General features: G+C 38.4%; 3 protein-coding genes across 4 annotated transcripts in view; 2 read left to right on the top strand and 1 right to left on the bottom strand.

Moving 5' to 3' along the window:
• LGI1 (leucine rich glioma inactivated 1) overlaps positions 1 to 1305 on the bottom strand; it is a 29309-nt gene extending 28004 nt beyond the window's left edge. Inside the window, exon 1 of the mRNA XM_063405625.1 lies at positions 1163 to 1305. The gene's annotated coding sequence lies outside the window, so the exon portion shown is untranslated. The remainder of the gene's footprint in view (positions 1 to 1162) is intronic.
• A 9-nt stretch (positions 1306 to 1314) lies between these two features.
• Positions 1315 to 21010, top strand: LOC134554752 (protein FRA10AC1). 2 transcript variants are annotated; one of them, XM_063405633.1, is made up of 14 exons: positions 1315 to 1499; positions 5767 to 5843; positions 7811 to 7903; positions 7987 to 8032; positions 8855 to 8931; positions 9595 to 9678; positions 10161 to 10245; positions 13364 to 13409; positions 16029 to 16142; positions 17114 to 17156; positions 17593 to 17717; positions 18316 to 18354; positions 19618 to 19708; positions 20147 to 21010. In XM_063405633.1, exons 1-14 carry the CDS (start codon positions 1467 to 1469, stop codon positions 20187 to 20189), a joined length of 996 nt encoding a protein of 331 aa, XP_063261703.1. In that variant the 5' UTR covers positions 1315 to 1466; the 3' UTR covers positions 20190 to 21010. The 2 variants fall into 2 exon arrangements, with proteins under 2 accessions (XP_063261703.1, XP_063261704.1); XM_063405634.1 differs by lacking the exon at positions 19618 to 19708 and having other exon boundaries at positions 1366 to 1499.
• A 744-nt stretch (positions 21011 to 21754) lies between these two features.
• RBP4 (retinol binding protein 4) overlaps positions 21755 to 22337 on the top strand; it is a 42016-nt gene continuing 41433 nt past the window's right edge. Inside the window, exon 1 of the mRNA XM_063405636.1 lies at positions 21755 to 22325. The gene's annotated coding sequence lies outside the window, so the exon portion shown is untranslated. The remainder of the gene's footprint in view (positions 22326 to 22337) is intronic.

Below are 22337 nucleotides of genomic sequence, written 5' to 3'. Positions count from 1 at the left end.
AAAAGATGCCTGCTATTACAGCTTTGAGGGTATACATTATTTATTTTGATATACTTAAATTATTAATTAGGATAATTCCATTTTTGAAGCAGAGTCTCTGCCCTTTAGAGGAAACGGGCTGCATTCAGTAGGACACTGCATGCACTCAAATACACACAGTTCCTGTCCATGGGATACTTTAGCATCATCTTTGTATCCCTTCACACCAATAATCACATAAGAAGTAACACAAACACTAGGTCAGGAGAAAAAAAAAATCTGAAAACAGAGATTGAGCCACCAAGGTAAGGAGATACACTGTCAACCATGGTGTGTGATTGCCTTAGTGCAGAAAATCAACTACCTACAGCTTGTGTTTTACAACTTGCGTATTACAAGGGCAGCAGCAGTATCTAAATTTTTAATATTTCCCTGTATTAAGTGTATCTGTGGTTTAACTATCCAGGAATCAATTACACAACTGGAAACTCTGACACAGTCCAGAAGAAAGTACCTGTGATGGATTACAGCATTTCAGACCTCAGCAGTTCAGGTTATGTTTGATGGGAAACTATCAATTCATTGACACCTAATTGCTGTATCTGATGACTTAATGCCGAAGATTGGTGCTTCCCAGCTACTTTATCAGCAAATACTTTTGGCTTATAAAGCTCCTTTTTATGATGTAACCCTAATGTAACAGGCTCCCTAACTCTTATCGCCCAGTTGCCGCCAGTCCTCACAGGGAAACTGAGTCACATATGCCTTTCGTTCTTCTAACTGCGATGTGCGACTGAAAAGAAGAGCAGCCGCTGGCACCGGCAGAAACCAGCGTTACAGATCGCCGTGCCGAGGCCGCGATCGCGCTCCGTGCCGCGCCGAGGGCAGCGCGCAGCTCCCGGGCACGCCTGGCGGCTGCTGCCCACCGCACAGCGCCTGCCGGGGCCTCCCTGCTGAGGGGTCCCCTTGTCCGCGAGAGGTTTCCTCCCGAGCAACGCCCCCCGCCTCCCCGATCCTCCCGGGGACCTTTCCGCCGAGCCCCGACTCCCGCAGCGGGCTCTAAGCCCGTGCCCCCACATGAGGGACTGCGCCGCCCGAAAGCGCCGGCGATGATGCGGGAGCGACCCGCGCCGGGGACAGGGGCGCACTCAGGCCTCTCGGAGCCCCTGCGGCAGAGTCCTACCTTCCCAGAGGCGGAGACCGCGGCAGCCGGGGCCGCTGACCGGGTTCCCGGGCAGGGAGACTCCCCTCGCCCCTAAACATGATGAGCGGCTTTCCCCTCCCCTCCCCTCCCGTGCCGCTCGCCCTCCCCCGCGCCCCGCTGCCCCGCGCCGCCCGCCCGCCGCGGCGGAGGGAGGGACGGAGGGAGGAAGGGAGCCCCCGGCGCGGCCCTGCTCCGCCTCTGCCCCGCTTTCCGGGAGCGGCCCGCACAGCAGCGCCGGGGCCGGGAGCGGGGCCGGGCGACGGAGGCGGCCCTCGCCGCGGCCATGGAGCCCGACCAGCTGCGCCTTTCCGCGGCCGTGAGTGAGGCTGGCGGGGCGGGATGGAGGGGCCCGGCAGAGGCGGGCGGGGACGGGCCCGGCGGAGGCCGCGGCCTCCATGGCGGCGGGGCGGAGGGGCCCGGCCGTGCCGTGCGGCAAGGGCCGAGCCCGGGAAGGGCCGAGCCGCCGTCCCCGGGCGGCGGGCGGGCAGCCGGGCTCCGGCCTGTGCCCCACTCCGGCGGAGGAAGGGTCAGGCGGGCCGGGACAGCGCTGGGCACTTGCGGGAAAGCAAGCGAGAAAGAACGGCTTCGGGAGCTGCGTCCGACCCACACGGGCCGGTGTTCGGTTTCTCCTTGGAGCTCCACAAAGCTCTGATCTTCGATCTGCTGTTACCGACCTTTTACTCGGACTTTTTGCTTCATAGCTGTAATAAAGGGGCAGTATCTTGCCAATGCCTTTTCTCTTTGTTAGGGCCGTTCACACTATATGCAGGCAGTCCTTGCAATGGGTTTTTACTAGGAAGAGTAGATCTGAAGCCAGTTGTACTTTCAGGGTTTTTTTCCCCAAGTGGGGGTGGCAAAGCTTCACAGACAACATCAGGGTGGGAAAAGCATGTTGCAGTGAAGCATTCGGACCTTCCACACAGCATCCTTTAGCCATCAGGGATGGCTCCTCAAGTCCTCTTAGAGATGCAGTGCGTCCTTCAGACCGCCCCAATTAGCCGGTCCTGAAACGAGCACTCGGAGCTGTCCTGGGCCACCTCTGGGCTGTGAGACACGGCCACAGACCTGCGTGCTGGGCACGTAAAGGGGAGGGTGGCAGCGATGCTTGTCAGGCCAGTGGCAGGACTGGGCCCGAGGTCAGCAACCGCCAGCTGGGAATATTTTTTAGGATTGTTTTGCCTTTTTTTAAAAATTCTTTTTGGCTGTTGTTTCGTGTTCAGCCACATGTTGTGGTCAGGACTCAGCACGAACTGCGATGTGTCCATTTCACCAGTGTGTGTTACCCCATTGGAGAAGCTTTAAGGAAGTGCCTTCTCTGGGTGCAAATACCGGCTGTAAATGCAGTGCTGGGCAGTTTGTACTGTCCTATATTGACATCAAGTGTTGGTCTGACATCAGCTGTGTACAATGTTCAGGCATTTACTGTGTTTTGTGTGAGTTTTAGGAGCTGAGAGTTTAGTGGGCCCTGTTTCCAGTTGTTTCATTATTAAATAATCCAAAGTGTTTCGATTACTTAAATGTACCCCCAAGCATATTTGTGCTTGTTTTAATGTTTTGGTTCCAGTTTGTTTTGTCGTTTGGGACTAAAAAATTCAAAGTTGGAGCAACAGCAAAATACACTGTACCATTTAAGTTACATAGCTTTCAGATTTGTGTTTTGATAAAACACTTGATATTTGTATTAATAATTTACTAGAAGCATTCTGAGTCTGACAAGTTCCATCCAAGCAAAGTTTGTATTTAAGGGGTTTATTAAATTGTAGTTACTTTAAATTTTGTTGGTTATGCATGTCCACATCTACATCTGCTAGGCTGGCCACAAAGCTTTGAGATCTGCTCCTCTATTTCTACAGTTAAATATTAAACATATTTTCCTTATCTGGGACTGTTGTCTTTTTTTTTTTTTTTTTCAGAAGGGGAGAGATCGGTTATGAAATTGTACAGTATTAAGTAGGTGTCTGTTTACATTGTCCTACCAAAATGGCAAGATTCATTTATGAATAAGGTTCTATGATGGAGTTCATGAAATGAACTAGGTATGTTTTACCTCAGAATCATCTAAGGTGTCAGGTTAGAAATCATTCGGTCCCGGTCTCTGAGGTTGGTCCAGCACTGCTGGAGCTGCTGCTGTCAAACCCAGCAGCAGTGCAGTACCTGTCTGTCCTGCTCTTGCCTTCAACAGAGGAGTGATCCAGAAGTGTCAGAACATCAGTCATGGGTTGTGTTCTTTTCCACTCTGAATTTATCTGTGAGGTACCGTAGTGATTCAGAAGAATGTCTGAAGCTGTGAAGAGCTTTCCTTTTGGAAGAGCAGCCTAGTCCTTAGCCATACCTGGCCTTATATTCACAGTCAGCTTTCCAAAAGGCAATCAGCTTCTGAGAGCCCTACAGTATGACTCTGTTGGAGCACCTTTTCTGCATCTTCTTTCTTTTTTTTGAATCATTCCTGGAATCGCTTGAGAGATGATTAGTGAGGATGTCTATTTCTTTCCTGGGGTACATCATCCAAGGGCAACTGCTTTGTGAAAATCTCGTTTCATCTGAGCTTTCCTTTTCTTGCCTGTTTCAGTACTTCACCTGTCTTTTATGCTCATGGTGTTGTCTGGGACTTTCTTCCCTTTTGAGCGTGAAGGAAGCTCTCGATGTTCATTTGGGAAGCATTACTCATGCCATTTAAAACATTCCCAGATTAAAGTGTAGAGGCCAAGTGTAAATATATTTGCTGCATACTCATAGAGTGTTCATACTTTTCTAAAGACCATATAAACTTCATTAACAAAAGTAGTGACAGGCTGAATACTAGAACCACCTAGCTATGAAACTACATCGTTGCTGCTTTTTAGCCAGTGCATGAGGATGGTTTACAGCAGACATCTGCTGCACTTGTTCATTTGGTTTGGGGTTTTGCTTGTTTTGTTTGGAGGGGTTGTTTGATTTTCTGGTTTGTTTCTGTTTTGTTTGTTAATGGACAATTTTTATGTCTCCTGGGATATAGAACATAGTTCAGAAAAAGTTTTGATTTGCTTTTGTTGAAATATGTTGTAAAAGAGTTATGTACTCTTCAGAAGCATCCAGAAGAGTGGGAGGAACATTACAACATCTGATTATTATTATTATTAATAATAATAATAATAGTAGTAGTACAGGATTTAAAAAAATCTTTTAAAAGAGTCCTTCACTGTCAGTTTGAGAAGATAGTGTTTTACATACTGTGCATGATAGAAACCGGTTATTGGTGTCAGTAGAGGATACAGCTGACTCTTCAGCACAGCATTTCTGCAAGGCATTTGCATCAAGAGAAGGCACCTCATCAAAATCATCCTGAGGCATTGTGTCTTTTTTTCAGATTTTGTTTTTCTCAGCTTTTTGGCTGAGGAGCAATATAACTGTAGGTAACGTAAGAATCAGCTGAATCAAACTCTCTTGTTTTCTAACCCACTGTCTTTTCTTGTCCACAGTCTCATCTACCAAGATACTTTGATAGCGTGTGTGGAACCTTTCCACATGCAGCTATATCAATAACCATCCCTCTTGTTTTTGCCTCAGTTTTGTAAAAGCTTCTTTGGAGTCGATGCTGGTTTATGTGGTGGCCAGCTCTGGCTGCTCTCTTCCTGTGCTGCCCCTTGGGCTGGCTGGTGTAGGTTGTGGGGGCTGAGAACTGTAAGGAAACTTATCTGGGTTAAAATAATCTTTTTTTTGCATTGGTTCCTTTGTAACTTGGATGAGTCGTTTGGGCTGGTTCATGTGTACTTTCACAGCTGTAACTGAGCACCTGGAAGGAAGGTACCAGAGTAGGAGTGAGGGAGAGGAGATGGGTTCTACTTAACTCGTTGTGTCTCCTGAAGGAATTGAACATGGAACTGTGCCTTGGAAAATGGAGGTGATAGATCTGAGCATCAGTCAGTGCTTGGTCATTTGAAAGCATTACAATATGGATGTTTTTGTTCTCTTATATGCATTAATTTGGCACTGTAGTCCTAAAGTGTGTGGAAAAGGTTTTGTTTTCTGGTAGGAACATTGTGCTGATGATGCGATACATTTTTGCAGGCATATTGTTGTTCTGTATTTTTGTTATTGTTTCAATCGGATTTCCAGCTACCAGTGTAAGATCGAATGATCTAAAATGCTGCATCACAGCCCAATAAGCTTTTATTGCCATTTTTCTGCATTTATAATCTGGGCATATCACCTGCTATCCTGCAGCCCCCTGAAAGACTAGCTCCTGGGGAAGATACTCACCTTTGTCTTACATAAGGAACATTGTTTAGAAAATAAAAACCCAAGGTATTTATTATACTTTTAGTTTGCTGCATCTGTGTGAAGATTAAATATGAGGACATACACATATAAATTATTTCTAAAGTGATCTATTTTACAAAGTGATCTTTCTTTGCCCTGTATTATCTGGAGTATACTCTGCATTGTCTGTGGAATTTTGTTTGGCTTAGATGTGAGAATTTGCACTTGTTTGCTTGATCTCTGTCTTTCTGTCTTTTATTTATGCATGGTAGACAGTACTGATTTGTAGTTATGCCATATACATATTACATTAGCAGATATATTGACTGGTCTATTATTTTCAGGCACGTGGCCATGGAGGCTATGATTCTGATTTTAGTGATGAAGAGAGTGGAGAGAAGTCTCTGCAAAAGACTAAAAGGTAATGGAGTACAGAATTAACACTTTGCATTATGTATTTTCTACAAATGGCCTCTTAGTGTGCATAGAAGATGATGCTGTTGCATGTAAGGTCTGGTGTTGAATTGGTTTTCGTAAAAATCAATCTCTTTGATTTCTGCATCTCCTCATCTCAAGCTTGCCAGAACTTGTCATCTCCTAGGGGCAGCTGATAAAGATCTGTTCTGCCATTGCCATCTGGTGTATGTTTGCCCCTCAGTTCTTGGAGCAGAGTGTTTTGTTTTTCCAAGTGTTAGTATCCACTGCTGGGTTTTGGCAGCGCTGTTCACACCACTGTGATCCATCAGGACAAATGGAACTGCCAGGAGAGCAAGGCAAAAAAGGCCAATTGGTAACAGGCTTTGTAGATATAAAACACATAAAGTGAAGAACTAGTGCTATTTCTTCATTATTTAATTTGTGAAGAGACCTGGGAATTGGTAAATTGTGTTGTGATCAATCCTTGATATGTGCCTGCACATCTCTTATTTGAGATGACCTTGGCCAATACTTTCAGTGGTTTGCACAGTTAGTGACCTGGAATTTTGTAGTCTGATCTGACTGTATTGTAAAGATTTTTATTTATTTATGTATTTATTTTGCTTTTCCTTGACATATTCTGCACCATACTGAACATTTGGCCTACATTTTTCATATACTTTTCTTACTTTTTCCTGTCTCTCCCTTGCTCTTTTATTGGACTTTATTTCAGAAAGCGTACTGGAAACTTTCCTAGGACTCTTGCATATTTTTCCTTTATAGAAGAAATGAAAGAATGGATTTTGTAGTGTCTGTAGCATTCTGGGAAAAAAATCATGTTTTAATCTTTAGAATAATAGCAGGCATTGTGCCATTTCATTTATTTTATAAATATAGCTGTTCTCCACTAACATAGTGACTGGTTTTGTTCAGATTTCATTTTCTTTAGGTGCCATTGAGCATTCTACCATTCCACTTGCTAGGTGGAATATTAATTAAGCATCAGGAGACTTTCAAAAATACCATCATTATCCTTGTTCTGGCACACCACTACTGATTCCCAGTAGGGCTCTTACATGGGTTCCTTTTCTTGCTCTGTCATGGTATTTATTTTCACTTTAAGGGAAATAATAGTCTTAAATTCTATCCAAATTGCTGTTTTGTAGACCCTTCTTATGAGAATTTTGTTCTTACTGATCATTTTGAGTAAATGATGTCTTAAGTTTCTAGAGTCCTATGTTCCATAGCTAGAAACAAATTCCCTGGCTTGCTTTTATCAGGCTTCTGATTTCAATCCTTTCTGCCCTCTGATAATTATGAGAAAAAAGTTTCTTCACCTCAGTTTATGAATGAAATTAACTAAATATAGCTTTTACTAGCTAAAATGTCTATATTCAACTTTTTATTACTTTGTTGAACTGTAAAAATAATTTCAGGGGCCTATTGACAAGTACGGTTCATTACATGGTAATTGACTTTTAAATTTGTGATTCTGGTGATTGCACTACAAGAGGAAGAGCTGTTTAATGAGGTGTTGAGACATTGGCCTGAAAGGATGCAACAGGGTTACTGCCAGTCACTCTTTCAGTGAATGCACTGCCCTTCCTGTTCCTACTTTGCTGTGTAGCTGAGATTTGGAAAGGACTTTAAATGTCAGAGTGAAACTGAGAAACCTTCCAAGCCTTATCATTGTGGTTCTATAGGGATAATATTAATAAAAACAAATATTACAAACTGATGTTTTAAGCAATTGACTTTAAATGCCAGCTGGAAGCAAATGCCTTTCTGATTTCATTCTCCAAGTGAGGTAAAGGCCAAGCTGATACTGGTTCTTTAGTTTCATTTTATTCTTGTAGAAAATAGCAATATAACAGTTTTTATTACTCAGGATAGTGGAAGGTTTAACATAGGAGAATTTTCTCGTTTATGAAAATTTCTTTACTAACCTTTCTTCCTTTTTCCCACCTTCAGAATACAGGAAGATGCCCTTCTCATAAAGCCATTTCAAAAACCAAAACAAGGCAGTGTGGTTCACAAACAATTTGCAGCTGAAGAATGTGATAGGTATCTTTTATATATTGCTTTTGTGGGACATTTTACTCTTAATGGAAAGATAGTTTTCACTGGAACATGTTTGTTATTAACAGGGAAGAAGCAAGAAAAAGAAGATTTCACTTGATATCGATGGATGCTGTATCCTTCTGTTTCACTTTTCAAGTTTGAAGATGGGGCATAGGTTATCCATTGGGGTAGAATACTGGGATTTCTCAGTTATCACATTAGGTGACAGTGCAGCACAAGATACTGAGTCATTCTTCAGAGGAGCTTCTTTTTGCTGTTAAGATAAAAATTAATTGAAAATCTTTTTAAGAAGCCATGTATAAAGTTTTTATTCATGAAGACACAATTTTTTAATAGTTTCATATATTGCTCAAATTATGGTACAAATGTGTTTCAAATTATGTTTCTATTTTGGCCTCACACTGAGGCCAAAGTGTTCTAAGAACATTGCATATTTCTCCATGATTTTCATTTCCAAACTAAACCATACAACTTTTATTTGTATGTTGGTGGTAAAAATGTAACAAATTGTTTCATTTTAATAGCCAGACTGTTTTTATAATAGCAAAGTACAAACTTGTTTTAAACCAAAATTGCAGTACAAAGAAGCTGTTGTCTAAATCACAGCTGAAAAATTGAACCAAGTTTCTGTGTATATGCATACAGAGCATCTTTGATAAAGGAAGACAGTTTTATAAATGATGAATGAGGTTTTATAGATGAAATTGCCTTGAATTCCTGTTTTTGGAAATCAGCTTCTATGAAAGTTATTAAGTTCCTAATTAATTCCATTCTTGGTTTTTTTGTTTTTTTTTTTCTTTTGAACTTGCTGAACTGTTTGTGAGAAGTCTTTCTCTTAAATATATAAAAGGATTTTGGTTGGGTTTTTTTGTTTGTTTTAAACTGTGGTAAAAGGAAGTAAATTCTGGAACAATCCTTAATTGCCTTATTCAGTATGAAAGACACAAAAAGTTTGTGCATGACTACATTTTATACTACGGCGGCAAAATAGAGGATTTCCGAAGATCTGGGTGAGAACCATTTGCAACCTTTCCCCTCCTGACCTCAAAGCTCCCCTGCTATGTAAAGCTGTTAAATACATTTTATAGCTTTGGGGGCAGAGATGGATGTAGCTGTGTATCAAATTACCAAGTCTTTTGGTCACAAATGGTAACTACAGTAATTGGAAGTACCCAAACACAAAATTGCCTTGTTTCATTTTGTTTTCACTTTTTTAAATAAGAACTTACCATGAGCTGAATTATTCTGGTTTTGTTATGTAAAAGGAAGGATGACAGGTGATCATTTATAAAGAGTACATTGAGAAATATCTGTCAGTATCTTCAAAATAACAATCTGAAATACTTCTGAATGTGCAGAATTGCTATCCATTGTCCAGAATAATAACTTCTTTAGAGCTATCTATAACTGCCTTTTAACATCACTGTCTTCAATAAAGAGTATAAAAAGTGTTTTCAGACAGGATCAAGTCATCACAATTTCAGTGGCCTTTTTCCATCAGGAGTTTTTTAATTTGCGAGCAGGTTTGCCAGGGAATACATTTTAGATAGTTTTATTTCCTAGAAATGTATTCCCTTGTGCTGTGAGGTAGAGATCAGAACTGTGAAATATTGATGCTTACCAAATTATTATTTGATGGATTTTCATTTTAATGTTACATTGTCCTTTTATAGAGCAAATGACAAGACGGATCTTGATGTGATTAGAGAAAACCATAGATTCCTGTGGAATGAAGAAGATGAAGCAGACATGAATTGGTACCTGAAACTATTATAGGATGTGTTATTTTTAGATCACTTGTATGAAATTTGTGGTTTCCCTTACTAATTAAGAATTACTGTGCATACTTGTTGATCATTCTTTGATGCATTTGAAAAAGAAAGATCATTAGAAGGTCTTTAATATTGTAATATTGCTTAAATGCCAACATGAACTGATGACAGAAAGAACTAATAAATAATAGTGATCCTCTGAGATCCAAATGATTGTTCAAAACCTCTGAAGAAAGCAGAGTTTGAAAAAAATACAGTTTAGTATGTACAGTGGATTTATTTTGTATTTATTTTTCCAGTTTTATGGAAATTACTCCTTAGTAATGACTGTGTATCTGTTGCATTTCTAGGTCTATAGCTTGTGTTCCTTCACTGAAACAGTGTCTTTGTCTTGCTAATATCATTACAATGTAAAGTGAATTATGTTGTCTTCTATATTTAATAAAAAATAATACTTTTTGTTTTAGGGAGAAGAGGCTTGCAAAGAAGTATTATGACAAATTGTTCAAAGAATACTGTATAGCAGATCTCAGCAGATACAAAGAGAATAAGGTATCTTTCCTTAGTGTAAATCATCCTGGGTTTTGAAGTATAGCCTTTTAAAAAATTGCCTTATGATTGTGGATATGTTGTAAAACCAGAATGTTAGTACCCCTTCCATAGAAAGGGAGTTGTGAGAATATGTCGAGTTACTTAATAAGCAGCAGTTTGAATCCAAGCATTGTCACTGCCTCAAAAATGTGCTTCTGTGGGAATAGGAACATTTCTGTCAGATGATGTTTTATGAAGAGGTACATTGTGTGTGAAAGGCAGAAAATGCAAAGGGGTTAAAGAAGGAAGGCTGGAGAGTTTGCTTGGAGAGGAGCAGTAGATGAAGCCTAAAAACCCGTGGAATGTTACTGTTTAAAAAAAAGTCTAAAAAGAGTTTTGTACTTGAGCGCTGGCAGAAGCAATTTTGGAAAAGTCTATTCTAAAGCAGCGTCTTTTGCTGGTTGTTCTTTTCTGTTTGTGGAAACAGGATTTGTATGTGCCTTGTAAATAAATAGAATTTCTTAAGAGAAACAGCCCAATTCCAGCACTAGGTTTTCTTCTTAACTGGAACAGCCTTTATTTTTTCCAAGGTTTTGGCTGACTAAGTTTTTAGTCAAAGGGTATACATGAATTTTCTATTGTGATTTTCCAAAGACTGCTGCTGAACTCAGATGTGTCTCAGTGTTTCTAGCATGCAGTAACCCAGCCTATACAGTTATTTTCGACTATTTATTGTATTGAAAATTACATTCACTGATAAATATCTGTAAGGACTGGGCTTAGCTGTACTAGGAAGAAAAGACAATAGTCATCTGAAGATAATTGGGATAGTAAAATGCAAAAATTTAATTAAAATCAACAAAAATTAAAATGCTGAACATGCCTTCCTTCTTTTTTTGAGTAAATTTGATTTTATTTTCCTGTAGCTATTTCATATCCCTCAATGTCTGCTCCATCTCCTCATCCCCCCAGCCTATTTCCCTTGAGCATGCTTACAGATTTTTGTTTCTCTCACTACTGTGCCAAGTTTCCATATGTTTGCTGTCTTTTGTGGGAAACTTCTGTTCTGGCCCAGATTTTTTTTGTGTGTGTGTTTTGTTGTGTGAACAGTATTTCCCTGTCAAATTTCAAGTGTGTCTATCCTAACTTGGAGGTCACTCTCTGTTCCCATTTATGCTCCTAAGTCATTACCTGTATTTCTGGAATTGCCATGTCAGCGTAACTGCTGTGTCATGCAATTTGTAAAACATGCATGCTTTCTGTTCTCAAATATGTTCTGATCCTTCCTTAGAAATTCTAGAAGAATAGGAAAAAATATGAGATTTTTCTCAGTGACTGATTTATCCATGTCCATGTTTGGTACAGAAGGATTTCAAAGCAGGCTTTTTTCTTAGAAGTCTTAAATAGGCTGCTCATCCCATGTGCACTGATGGAATACAGTCTGTGCTTTCAGATTTTTTCTGCCTTAATTTTTTTTCTGCATTTCCAGAAACTGGAAGCTGGATATCTTTAGCCCCCTATGCCTTCTGTTTTGCAGTGCTGGTGCTATGAGAGGTAGATAATAGCTTCTCAGCTAGTCAGCCTTTTGCATGGTACATGTTGATGCTTCATCTTGATAGAAGAAAGAAATTCTTTTACAGTGAGAACGTTCCGTCACTGGAACAACTTCCCCAGTGGCACAGTGGAATCCCCATTGCTGGAGGCTTTTCAGATGCAATTGCCCAGGTGATAGAGAATCTCATCTTCCCCATGGAAGGTTGACCCTGGTGGTCTGTTGAGGTGCCTTCCCACCTGACTGTTCTTTGATTCTGTGATTCTATATCGTGCTCCTTGGTGTCAAAGCAAAGGTTGGAGGTCAGTTTGCTGTGAATTTCTAAATACATAAATAGCACAGATTGAGACTTGCACGTATGTGCTCAGCTGTCTTTTCACAGCTGTAATTGTTCTGCTCCGGGCCAAAATTTTGTAGTCAGATAATTTTTCTAAAGATCTCTGCATAGGGATTGTAGCTTAGTTCAGATCTCTTTGGGAACTTGTCTTCTGAAGTAAACCACTGTTTTGTGAAGGACTGGGTAGTGGTAAGGACCAGTTTCATGGGACCATCTCCTTTGAGAATCTGAAAAATAAGCAGAGCCACCTTCTCAAAGACCAAAACTCAGAAAAAAACAGTAAGAAGCCCCAAGACACATGCACCCCTGAGGCCACAGGCACGTTCCAGTTGCTGGTCCAGACTGTTTTACTCACTCTCACACACACACACGTGGCTGGGACTGCCCTGCTCTCATCCCTAGAGACTCACAGGTGCTCTCACAGCCAGAGCTGGAGACCCACTCACCCTTGTTGCTCCCAGGCTGCAGTCAGGCTTGGTCTTCACCAGTGTGTCCTTTTAATCAGCAATGCCAGTGTGAACCTCTGGTGTGAGGCTGCGTGGAGACAGCAGATGATGTTCTGACAGCTCTTGCTTGTGCTGGGTCTGTTACTCTGACATTTTCCCTAGATAAGAATTTTCTGGGTCAAGGTTGTCTTTGAACCTTCAGTGCATCTTGTCTGCAGACTTTGAGGCTGATAAATGACTGTCTGTATTGTCAGATAGTTCAGTTCTATTGTCAGCTTTGCAGTGCAGCCCAGGAGGGTGTTCCGCATTTAAGTTTTACTTTGATAAGCACTGAGCTGGAAATGTTCCCTTTGTTGTCTTATTTTCCTAGAGAATTTCTTATTTGCTGTCTCTGTACTTTGTTTTGTAGCTTAACAGATTGGAAGTGTCTCCTATTTACTAAGAAATGAAATCTGTTTGACACCTGGTCATTACATAAAATACATTTTATTGTTTTGTTTTTATTTCCAGATTTCTAGGCCAACTTGTCTTCTACTTGGAAAAGTGTGTTTGCTTTTGTAATTGTTTTTCAGCATAGAGGACTTCCTATAAAAATAAAAATATTTTAAGTATTTTTATATAAAAAATACCATTTTGGCGAGCAGAGGCAGAGATATTTTTTTAATTAAAAGAGAAAAAATTAAATTTTCCTGATCAGAATTAAATGGATGAGGCATGTGCAGGACATCAATCAACTGAAATTAGTCTTTACAGTGCTTAATATGTTGACTATTCACAACTCAATTTTGGGTCTTATCTTAACAGTTTGGATTTAGATGGCGACATGAGAAAGAAGTAATTTCAGGAAAAGGTAATGCTGTCTTTGATTTTATGTTACATTTATTCTTGATGCTCCTTTTGCTGCTTTTTGCATAATTTTGTTAGATAATATTTGATGGTACTGTTAAGTTTATCAGATAATAATGTACAATAAATTGACTTGTTTTCCAATTTTGCTGTTTTATGCCACATAGGTTTAGATTGCACACCGATCTGCCCATACTGCAATTAAAAAAGCATATAGTTTATTTTCACTAGGTCAGTTTTGTAATGAACACCACCATAATGTGTTTGATAATGTAGAATTTCATGGGTGGACTTTTCTCCAGTAGTTCTGCTACCCCATTAGCCTTTTTAATACCTGTAATTGAGGTTTCTCAGTAGTTTTCCTCAGGAAAAAAAATATTGATTAACAGTTTCTCCAGTGCTGTTCTGCAAAATGTGAACTTTTTAATTAAACTTTCTTGTGTGGTTCCTATTTTAGGCTAAATTGGTTTTGAAAGCTTCAGTGGGAATGACTATCATGTCTCCTAATCCTGTCTCTAAATCAGTACATTGATTCTGGGTGTGAAGTCTTACCAGTGTTACTGGGACTTTGCTCTGTGGCCCTCGTTCCATGGCTGGGGTACTTGGGCTCTTTCAACTGAACAAGCACGAAAATTAGGTGAATGAGGTATTGTATTCCCATACACGTGGTTTTCAGAAGTCATGGATGCACATGCCAGAAAATTGCATGGCATTGTATTTCTGAGCAGTTTCACTCAGTTACAGTTCTTTAAACATATGTATTTTGTAAGCATCTGTATTGTAATGTAGTTCAAAAAGTTAGAAATGCATTTATGATTTTTTAAAAAATGAGTATTTCAGAGTAGAAAGTGTGAACATTAATGGTATGGATTTTTAAACTGTAAATATTAAAGTCTCTAAAGATAGTTGTAGTCATATGTTGCATTCAGCACTACACATTATATTAATGGATAGTTACATTTGACAGAATTACATGCTTTATTGAATACTTTACAAGATAATTAAAATTAAATGAGAAGTAAATTATTTTTATGTCTTCGTGGGGGGAAAACTATAGCTTTTTACGTTTAATATGTGGTACTCCCTATTTTCAAATGTGTGAGAAAGTGCAGAATTACACATTTCAAACTTTTTAATGGAATCCTAATGAAAAGTGGGCAATTAGAGTATGAGCGGGTAAATGCTCTCTTTCACCACTGGGGGGCGCGAAACCCCAACCCTCTCTCCAAGTGTCCTTCCAAACAATCCTTTAGAAAGAGCCGTGGGTCTTTCATGCAATTTTAAAATATAAATCAGCCGCATACATTGTTTTAATTAAGTGTAATGACACATCGATACCCACCTGTCTGATAATTAGCATGAGCACTGTATGTACTCCTGGCGTGTGCAGCTGAAGCTGTGTCAGTGCAGTGGTGGTGAGAGCCACTGAGGTTTGGGGGTGGTGGCAGGGGAAGGCAGGAATGGAGTGCTCACGTTTGGTTGGTTTCCTTTTGGTGGCTGTCTTTGCATGGTCACAAAGATAAGTGAAAGAAGAGGTGACACTTGTATCGCTAATTGTAAATGCCAAATTATTTCTTTGATTTCTTTCCAATCTTTACCATAAGTGTATTGAAAGGAGGTCATATTGGAGATTGCTGTGACACAGGGTACTGATAGCTGTACCTTACATAGGGTTAAACATACTTAATGTATATTAATTTGAAAGTTGCTTTTTTAATGAGAGTTCTGGGGAGTTTTTTCCTTCAAATATTTTCATTGCAAGTGGTGTTTCATTACAGAACTGAAGTTTCTGAGGACACTGCCAATCCATTAGATAGCCGCTTAAGCAGAATTTTCGAAGGTTAATCGTTCACCAACAGTGCTGCGTGTGAGCCTATTAATACACATCCTTTCTGCTGCATAAAAATCAGCAGGATAAAAATCAGTCTTCTGCAAAGGGGATGCATTTGTTTTATTACACCAATATTGGGACTTCAGTGGTGTAAACAAAATTGATTATGTGCAGGTCTGTTTTAAAATCAGTGTTGCTTTCACATATTAAACCAAAGGAAGCTTTTAAAGCTGTCATAGCATTTCTCACAAAGTTGATACCCTTTTCTTAAAAGAAAGGTGTTTGTGGATAGTCACTAGAATACAAATTGTATGTCCAATATATCAGGTAGACTAGTTATGTAAAAAGCATGTGGGCATCTTCATATTGTACAAACATGATACTTTGAATAGTTTGATGTCATTAAAGATGAATGTCAGAATCACAACTTCTGATCCATCATCCTCTGCCAAGTAAGTAATCATTTAGGGTATAGGATGTATCCTAGTGACATTCATTTTTTCAAAGTTCATAGGAGGCTTACTATTTCATAATGTACACCTTCATCCATACATTTCAAAACACAGTTATGTTTTTTCCCTTACAAATAGGCAATATTGGGCAAGTATGATTGATTGCTTTGTTGTTCCCTGTTGTTGCCTTAATCTAGATGTTATTTTTAGATTTGTGGGGGTTTTTTATATGAAAGAAATGGAAAATTAAAAGCAAAACTGAGCAGAACTGGAAATAACAATCCCATATCTATTCATGTTAATCATTGAAGCATAGCTTGCTGGTTTTAACACTTCACAGGTCAGTTTTCCTGTGGAAACAAACACTGTGATGAGAATGAAGGCCTGAAGAGCTGGGAGGTGAATTTTGGTTACGTTGAACATGGTGAAAAGAGGAATGCACTGGTGAAATTAAGTAAGTCAGCCCTTCTTGGATATGCACACTTAAAAGAAGTATCTTGTACTTCGAATGGTATCGAGTGAGACCCAATGATAATAATATGAGTTCATGACAAACGCAGAGTAGGAGATCATGTTGAATTAATCACAGGTAGTATGGTGCTCTTGATTTAGAGAGAACAACTGTTATAATTATAAATGACAAAGTTGTTACAGATTAAGAACTTTATTCTTTATAATTAGCATGTCATAAAATTAGAATAACTGGCTATAAGCTGTTCCATATAGAAGCATTTCTAGTTTTAATGGACAATCCTGCATTGCAAGGAGAATTTCAGCATTGTTATTGCTCATTCAGTTACTTGGCTTACAAGTCCTTAGGGCTTTGAACCAGACAACTTCTTGCACATCTTCAGCTCTACTGATTTTATTTCAAATATTTGTATTTTTTTACAAAAGTTCTATCTTCAAACAATTTTCCGTTCTTACATCTTGACTGGGATCTTCCAATTCAGTATTGTGTACATGATGATTGTTTATCGGATAAGTACACTTAGTACAGTTACTGCATGTAAAGTGAGTGAGTAGTGGGTTTTTTTTCCTTTTGTGCATAAGGCACTACATGTGGGAGCTCTTGGTCTCTGACAAAGCTCTAAGAGATTATATGTCTTCAGTATAATTGTAGAAGAATTTAATATGTCCACAAGGATCCACAAATGGGATGTCTGTACATGAGAAGCACTGATAGTTCTTTAATGAAGAGCTGCCAGTGCTGAACTTGTGATCGTCTTTCACATTTAGTAAAATCTGGATTTGTACTGGAGACATTCATCATGTATTTTTTCAATCCTGACTGCAATTACATTGTGACTAATGTTTTGAAGGAAAGCTACTGATATTGAAAGATCTAGTTCTAACTAGTTTTGTGGTTTTGTTAATACTCTTATCAGATTCTTGGCTGCAGTGTTCTCATTTTCTCTTTTTCAGGACTGTGTCCAGAATGTTCCCACAAACTAAACTTCCATCACCGGTAATGAAATATTTTGAAAATAATGGGGACTGAATTATTGATAAGTTACGATTATGATGAACATCACAAAGGGACAAAACTTCAGTGAGATGATTAGGAACTTCATTTATCCTGCAATATCATAAATATTCTGGAGTTCTTATAAAGCCACTGACTTGTCACTGTTGAGGGTTAAGATACTGTGCTAATGACAGCACAGACTGGAAGAATTCCATCCCCATCACTACAGAAGTTTCATTTGCTTAATTTCAGCCCAGTGATTATTTCTCTTCTGTTTCTAATAGCACTTGTCTTTTTAACTGAATCAGGCTTTTTCAGTTTAACTGCTGATAGGTGTCTGAGAAAATGACACGTTTGACTGAATTAAATACTTCAGATTTACTGTTGCATAAGAAGTACATGTAAGAGAGGAGGTGTACATTCATCTTTTTTAAAGGAGGAAAGAAGTCAAAACATGCAAGAAAAGAGGCACAGCTGCACAGAACCCTAAAGAGCCAAAACGAAAGAAGACAAAATTATCTCGTTCAGCAAAAAAGAAGTCCAAAAAAAAGACACATAAAGGTAAATTTAAACATTAAAACTTCAGTTGTTAAAATACCCAGATATGTTAGTTGAACCTTAGTTTTGCTACAGCTGCATAGAGACATATAATTATGTATAAATACATTTATTTATACCTACAGATACGTAACTTTCTTGACTGCAACACAGGTAGTCAAAAAGGTAAAATTCTTCAGTGAAATTTCCTAGAAAAGAGATAAATTTCTTATATTTAACAGAGAGGGACAGCCTTTTGAAAAGTATGCACTGCAAGGGAAATTTGTGCAAGCATTGAATGTTGCATACTAGAAAGGGTTGTGAAGTATTTTATTCTATGAGGCTTTGGGGTTGAAAGCCTTTTGGAAATGTTAGATAACCTTTTTGCAGCAGAGACCTTGGGCTGACATAATTAGGCTCAAACTGATGACCTTTGCCCGCTGGCAGAAAAAAATCCTTTTATTTCAGTGTTTGCTTGCTTTCTTTGAATGCGGCATGTGCATGCATTTGCACATGTTTAGCGTAATAAATTGTGATAGAAATATCTTTGTAAATAATTTAAGATAACAGGTAAAACCAAGAGAAGCTTACTGGATTTTTCTATTTTGGTGTTTCTTTACAGATGAGGTTTCTTCAGACGATTCAGATAGTTCTGATAAAGGTAAAGATATTTTAATAACCTTTATGTTTTTGTAATAACTTCTATAATATCATAGACAGTTCTCATTGATCTTAGTTTTATTAGCTGTCTGTTTTAATATTTTATATGATAAGAATGCTGTCTGAAACAAACAGAAATACAAAGGTTCAAATGAATGACTTACATATCTTGCAGAAAAAGTGTAGGGAATTTTAAGGAGGAAATTGTTTAATCAAAAAATAAAAATGTGGGCAGATAACAGAATGGAAATAACCAGAAAAATGAGATGTCAGGTTGTTCCAAGAAAGACTAGAGGGTGCAAAAATAGGTACATTGTTAATAATTTCTTGCTGTGTAGTCTGTACTGTGTAAAGATAGTACTTTTCTGATATAATAACTGCTACATTTTTCTTCTGGGAGTTATACTGATATCTACTCTGCTCAAAAAGAAAAAAAAACAAACTTTAAATCCTAGACTTCAATTAATATCTTTTCCAATTACCACCTGTAGTACGTCAGAGACCTACTTGTCACAGGTGGATGCGTTCAGTGACTCCTTAGTCACTGCTTGTAGCTCAGTGATTCCAGTCTCCACTTCCTTTTTTTGTGAAGCAGACCCCATCTCCTGGTCATGCCAATTCTTGTTGTAGACTGTCTAGAAGTGATTGACTGTTTTCACTGATTTCTCTGCTCTGCTATATATTTTTGTATATAGCAAAATATAAAAGCCCCTAGGCTTTCCCGGTTAGATACAGGAAGAACTGAAGTAGTTTTCTTATTATTTGGACCATGCACAAAGTATTTGTTTCGTCAGGAAACTTACTGGAAGATTCCGAGGGAGGGGGGCTTCTTATATGAAATTCCTGTGTACTAATATCCAATATCTATGCAATAATCCATGTTTTCTTACAATTTTGCTGATAAGTCACAATTGATAAGAACTATAATTTAAGTAAGGTAATTGATTAATATCATAAATTGAAACTGTGTTGTAATTCTGGGTTTGTAATTGTTTACTTTTAGGAAAAAAATGCTATGTTGCTGTTGTGTCAAGATCATTGTTTTGATATGATTGTTATGTTTGACCAAAACATTGGTGTGTGATACCTAAGAATCTTCTTGATCCTACACTAATTAACATTGCAAACATTTTCACTTTATGCAAAGTGTTCTGTTTATTCTCATGGTTGCAATTAAACATTGCTTTTGGCAATATACCATCCAATTAAAAAAAGGTAAATTATTCTAAAATCTATTTCATAAACTTTTTAAAAATTTCAACAGATTCAGATAACAGCAGTGCAGAAGATGGTCCTTCAAAAGGTCCTTCAAACTTTTGGAACGGTCCTCTACGAGAAGCGAGTGAAAAATCCCGGTTAGTTTGATGTAGTAACTTGCAGCTACTGAAATGTACACGGTCCATTCAGAATTGCAAAGACAGAGTTGTCTCGAGTGTTTCAATGAGTATTGACACATAACAGGGTATGTCAAATTTCTTTCCATGCAATGAACCTAAAAATGTGTTTTTAAAGAGAAGGCATACACAACTCTTGAGGTAAACCTTTGTTAAGCCGCTACCATACCACTGCTGCCTTACCCCCTGTTATACCATTAATTACCTTAGGTAGGTCAGAAGAGTCAGCTCACACAGGGAAATGTGAAGGGTACTGGAATGTAGTGGGCAAGTCAAAATTATCTATACCTTCTACAGTTCTAATCAGAAGCTTGCTAAAACTTATTCATACAAAAATTATCTACTAGGTACAAATCCAAAGCAGATCTTTCTGACTTCTATTTTTTGTTGTTGTTACAGGGAACAGGAGTTTGATGAGTATTTTCGAGACTTATTTCTCTAAAACTTGCAACTGATGTAGACTGATTTTCTTCATGCGTTGTCAAGATGGAAATCTGGAAATCCAGTCATAATTTTCCAGAGACCTGTATCTGCCAACATACCTTTTCTACAGTCACTCATGTGGACCATTTGGTTGGACTGTCTTTGTAGAAGGTTTCAAATCTAAAAAAATTCTGTTTCTTGTAGAAGGCTGCATACTCTTGAAACAAGAGAAATAATTTTTTCCTTTCAGTGCAAAATATATATGGCACCCAAACTTAAACAAACAAGAATATAGTTTATTAACATTACAACAAGGAAGTTCACTGCTTTTATTTTATCCCAAACTTCAGGTATTGCCAGATTTTTGTAAAGGAGCATTTTGTAAGATTCTGTGAATAGTTTAAAGCCATACACTTCAATATATTTATATTTTTAATTTATTAAGCAAGCCTTAAATTTATTGGTTACTTAGACTTCAATGTTTGGATATTAGTTTCTGTAAATATTTTCAAATGCTATTGGAGAAGTTCAAATATGTGTTCTACTTGAATTAAGTAAACCATATCTGAAATCTCTCCTACTCCTTTAAAAAGTTCAGCTTATTGTGGCTTTCTTTTAAATTTCAGTTGTAAAGTGATGTGTCTTACAATTCCACCTATAAAAATTTGGTTGGTTGTGAAATTTTTGGTGTAAAAAATAACATGTGGCTTTCTACTGGAGATGTACGTGACTTTTGTGTTATCTGTGCCTTCTGATCTCCTTTCCATTGATTGGACGTTAATCCTTCTTTCACGTGTAATCCTAAATACACAAATAAAGCATGTATATTGCTCGAGCAAATTACTGGATTCGTTTTCTTCTTTGAGTTGCAACACATCTTTTAAACATTCATTCAGTCATGTTTCCAAAGAAACATGAACAGGTACTATGCCTATATTTTTTCTCTCTGGTGAACATTATGGATACAAAGGTAATACGAAATAAGAAAATGTGGATAGGAAGGTCAGACCTTTTAAAATTAACTTTTCATGTTAATCTGAGGAAGTTAATGTTGTATAAAATTTATTTTTGATGAGTACTTCTCACTGTAGCTATAGAAGGTATTTCTAGTAAGTATTTGATGTGGACAGTATAACAGCAGAGATGGTTTTAGTGTGTTTATGAACATTTCACATGCATTCATATGAAGAAGTTGAGAACTCTATTTACAAGTATTACTTAAAATAATTACATTTTAAACATTTTGTACTTACATAAGAAATGACAGTAAAAGGACATATTTAGGGCGCCCTTGAGTAAGAAATAAACGTATCCTTGCATGAAGGCTTCTTTAGGTAAGAAGGTGGATTTAAAGGTTAATTCTCTGTCATCTTGCGTCTTGCGAGCTTGGCTGAGAGTCAAATCCAATCTGCAGCAATCTGCTTAAACGTGTGCAACTTGCCCAAAGGGGTTTTTGTCGACTGTGTTGCTATATTTATTGCTTCAAGTACTGTATATTAAGTATGGGTTCTGAATAACTAGCTCCTCTTTGGGTCTTTAAATACAGTTAGAAAAAGTTACACTATACAAATTAAATACATAATTTAATACAGTTTGAATAAAATTACATTATCAAACAACCTTGAAATGGTTTTCTTTAGTAGCGGCATTTAATACAGACAATAACATGATACTTACTTTTATGTGATAACAGTTTGCATAAAATATTTGGCCCATTTATAAGTCAATGTTGTAAGTGGAGTTTTTTTGTGGATTCCTTTGATTTTGAGTGATGAATGTACACAGTGTCTCTGTTCATAGAGCATTCTTAGAAGGGTTTGTAAAGAGCAAATTGCTCATTCTCCCTTCTGTGTGGATGTGGAGGGTCCTTCAGAGGAAAAATAAGTGTGGGTCTGCTTTGTTTAAAGGAGCAGGAAAAGTGGCAGGATTCAGTCTGAATGTTGAATTTCTCTATTGCAGGAGTTGCATTTGACATCCATCTCCTTAGATTTGAAACTGGTTCCAGTAAATGCTCAGGTCTGTGCCTAGCAGAGTGGCCATTTGCCTTCCACAGGAGGAGCTGGCTTCCCGAGGGGAAGGTGTGCAGTGGCCTGGGGAGGAGGATCAGCATTCACAAGAGCTGATCTGTGAGCCATCAGTGCTTGTGGAAGGACAGGTAATGGGAATT

The sequence above is a fragment of the Prinia subflava genome, chromosome 9, assembly GCF_021018805.1.
Source record: "Prinia subflava isolate CZ2003 ecotype Zambia chromosome 9, Cam_Psub_1.2, whole genome shotgun sequence".
NCBI classification, from domain to species: Eukaryota; Metazoa; Chordata; class Aves; order Passeriformes; family Cisticolidae; genus Prinia; species Prinia subflava.
Note: the sequence above shows the minus strand (reverse complement) of the source record. Positions and strands in the feature narration are given on the sequence as shown.

What these genes read in the sequence shown, in the direction of transcription:
- LOC134554752 (XM_063405633.1), top strand. Translation starts at nt 1,467, where the DNA reads ATGGAGCCCGACCAGCTGCGCCTTTCCGCGGCC. An exon ending in GAGGATTTCCGAAGATCTGG is followed by an intron (nt 8,932 to 9,594) that starts GTGAGAACCATT and finishes GTCCTTTTATAG; the next exon opens with AGCAAATGACAAGACGGATC. An exon ending in AAACTAAACTTCCATCACCG is followed by an intron (nt 17,157 to 17,592) that starts GTAATGAAATAT and finishes TCTTTTTTAAAG; the next exon opens with GAGGAAAGAAGTCAAAACAT.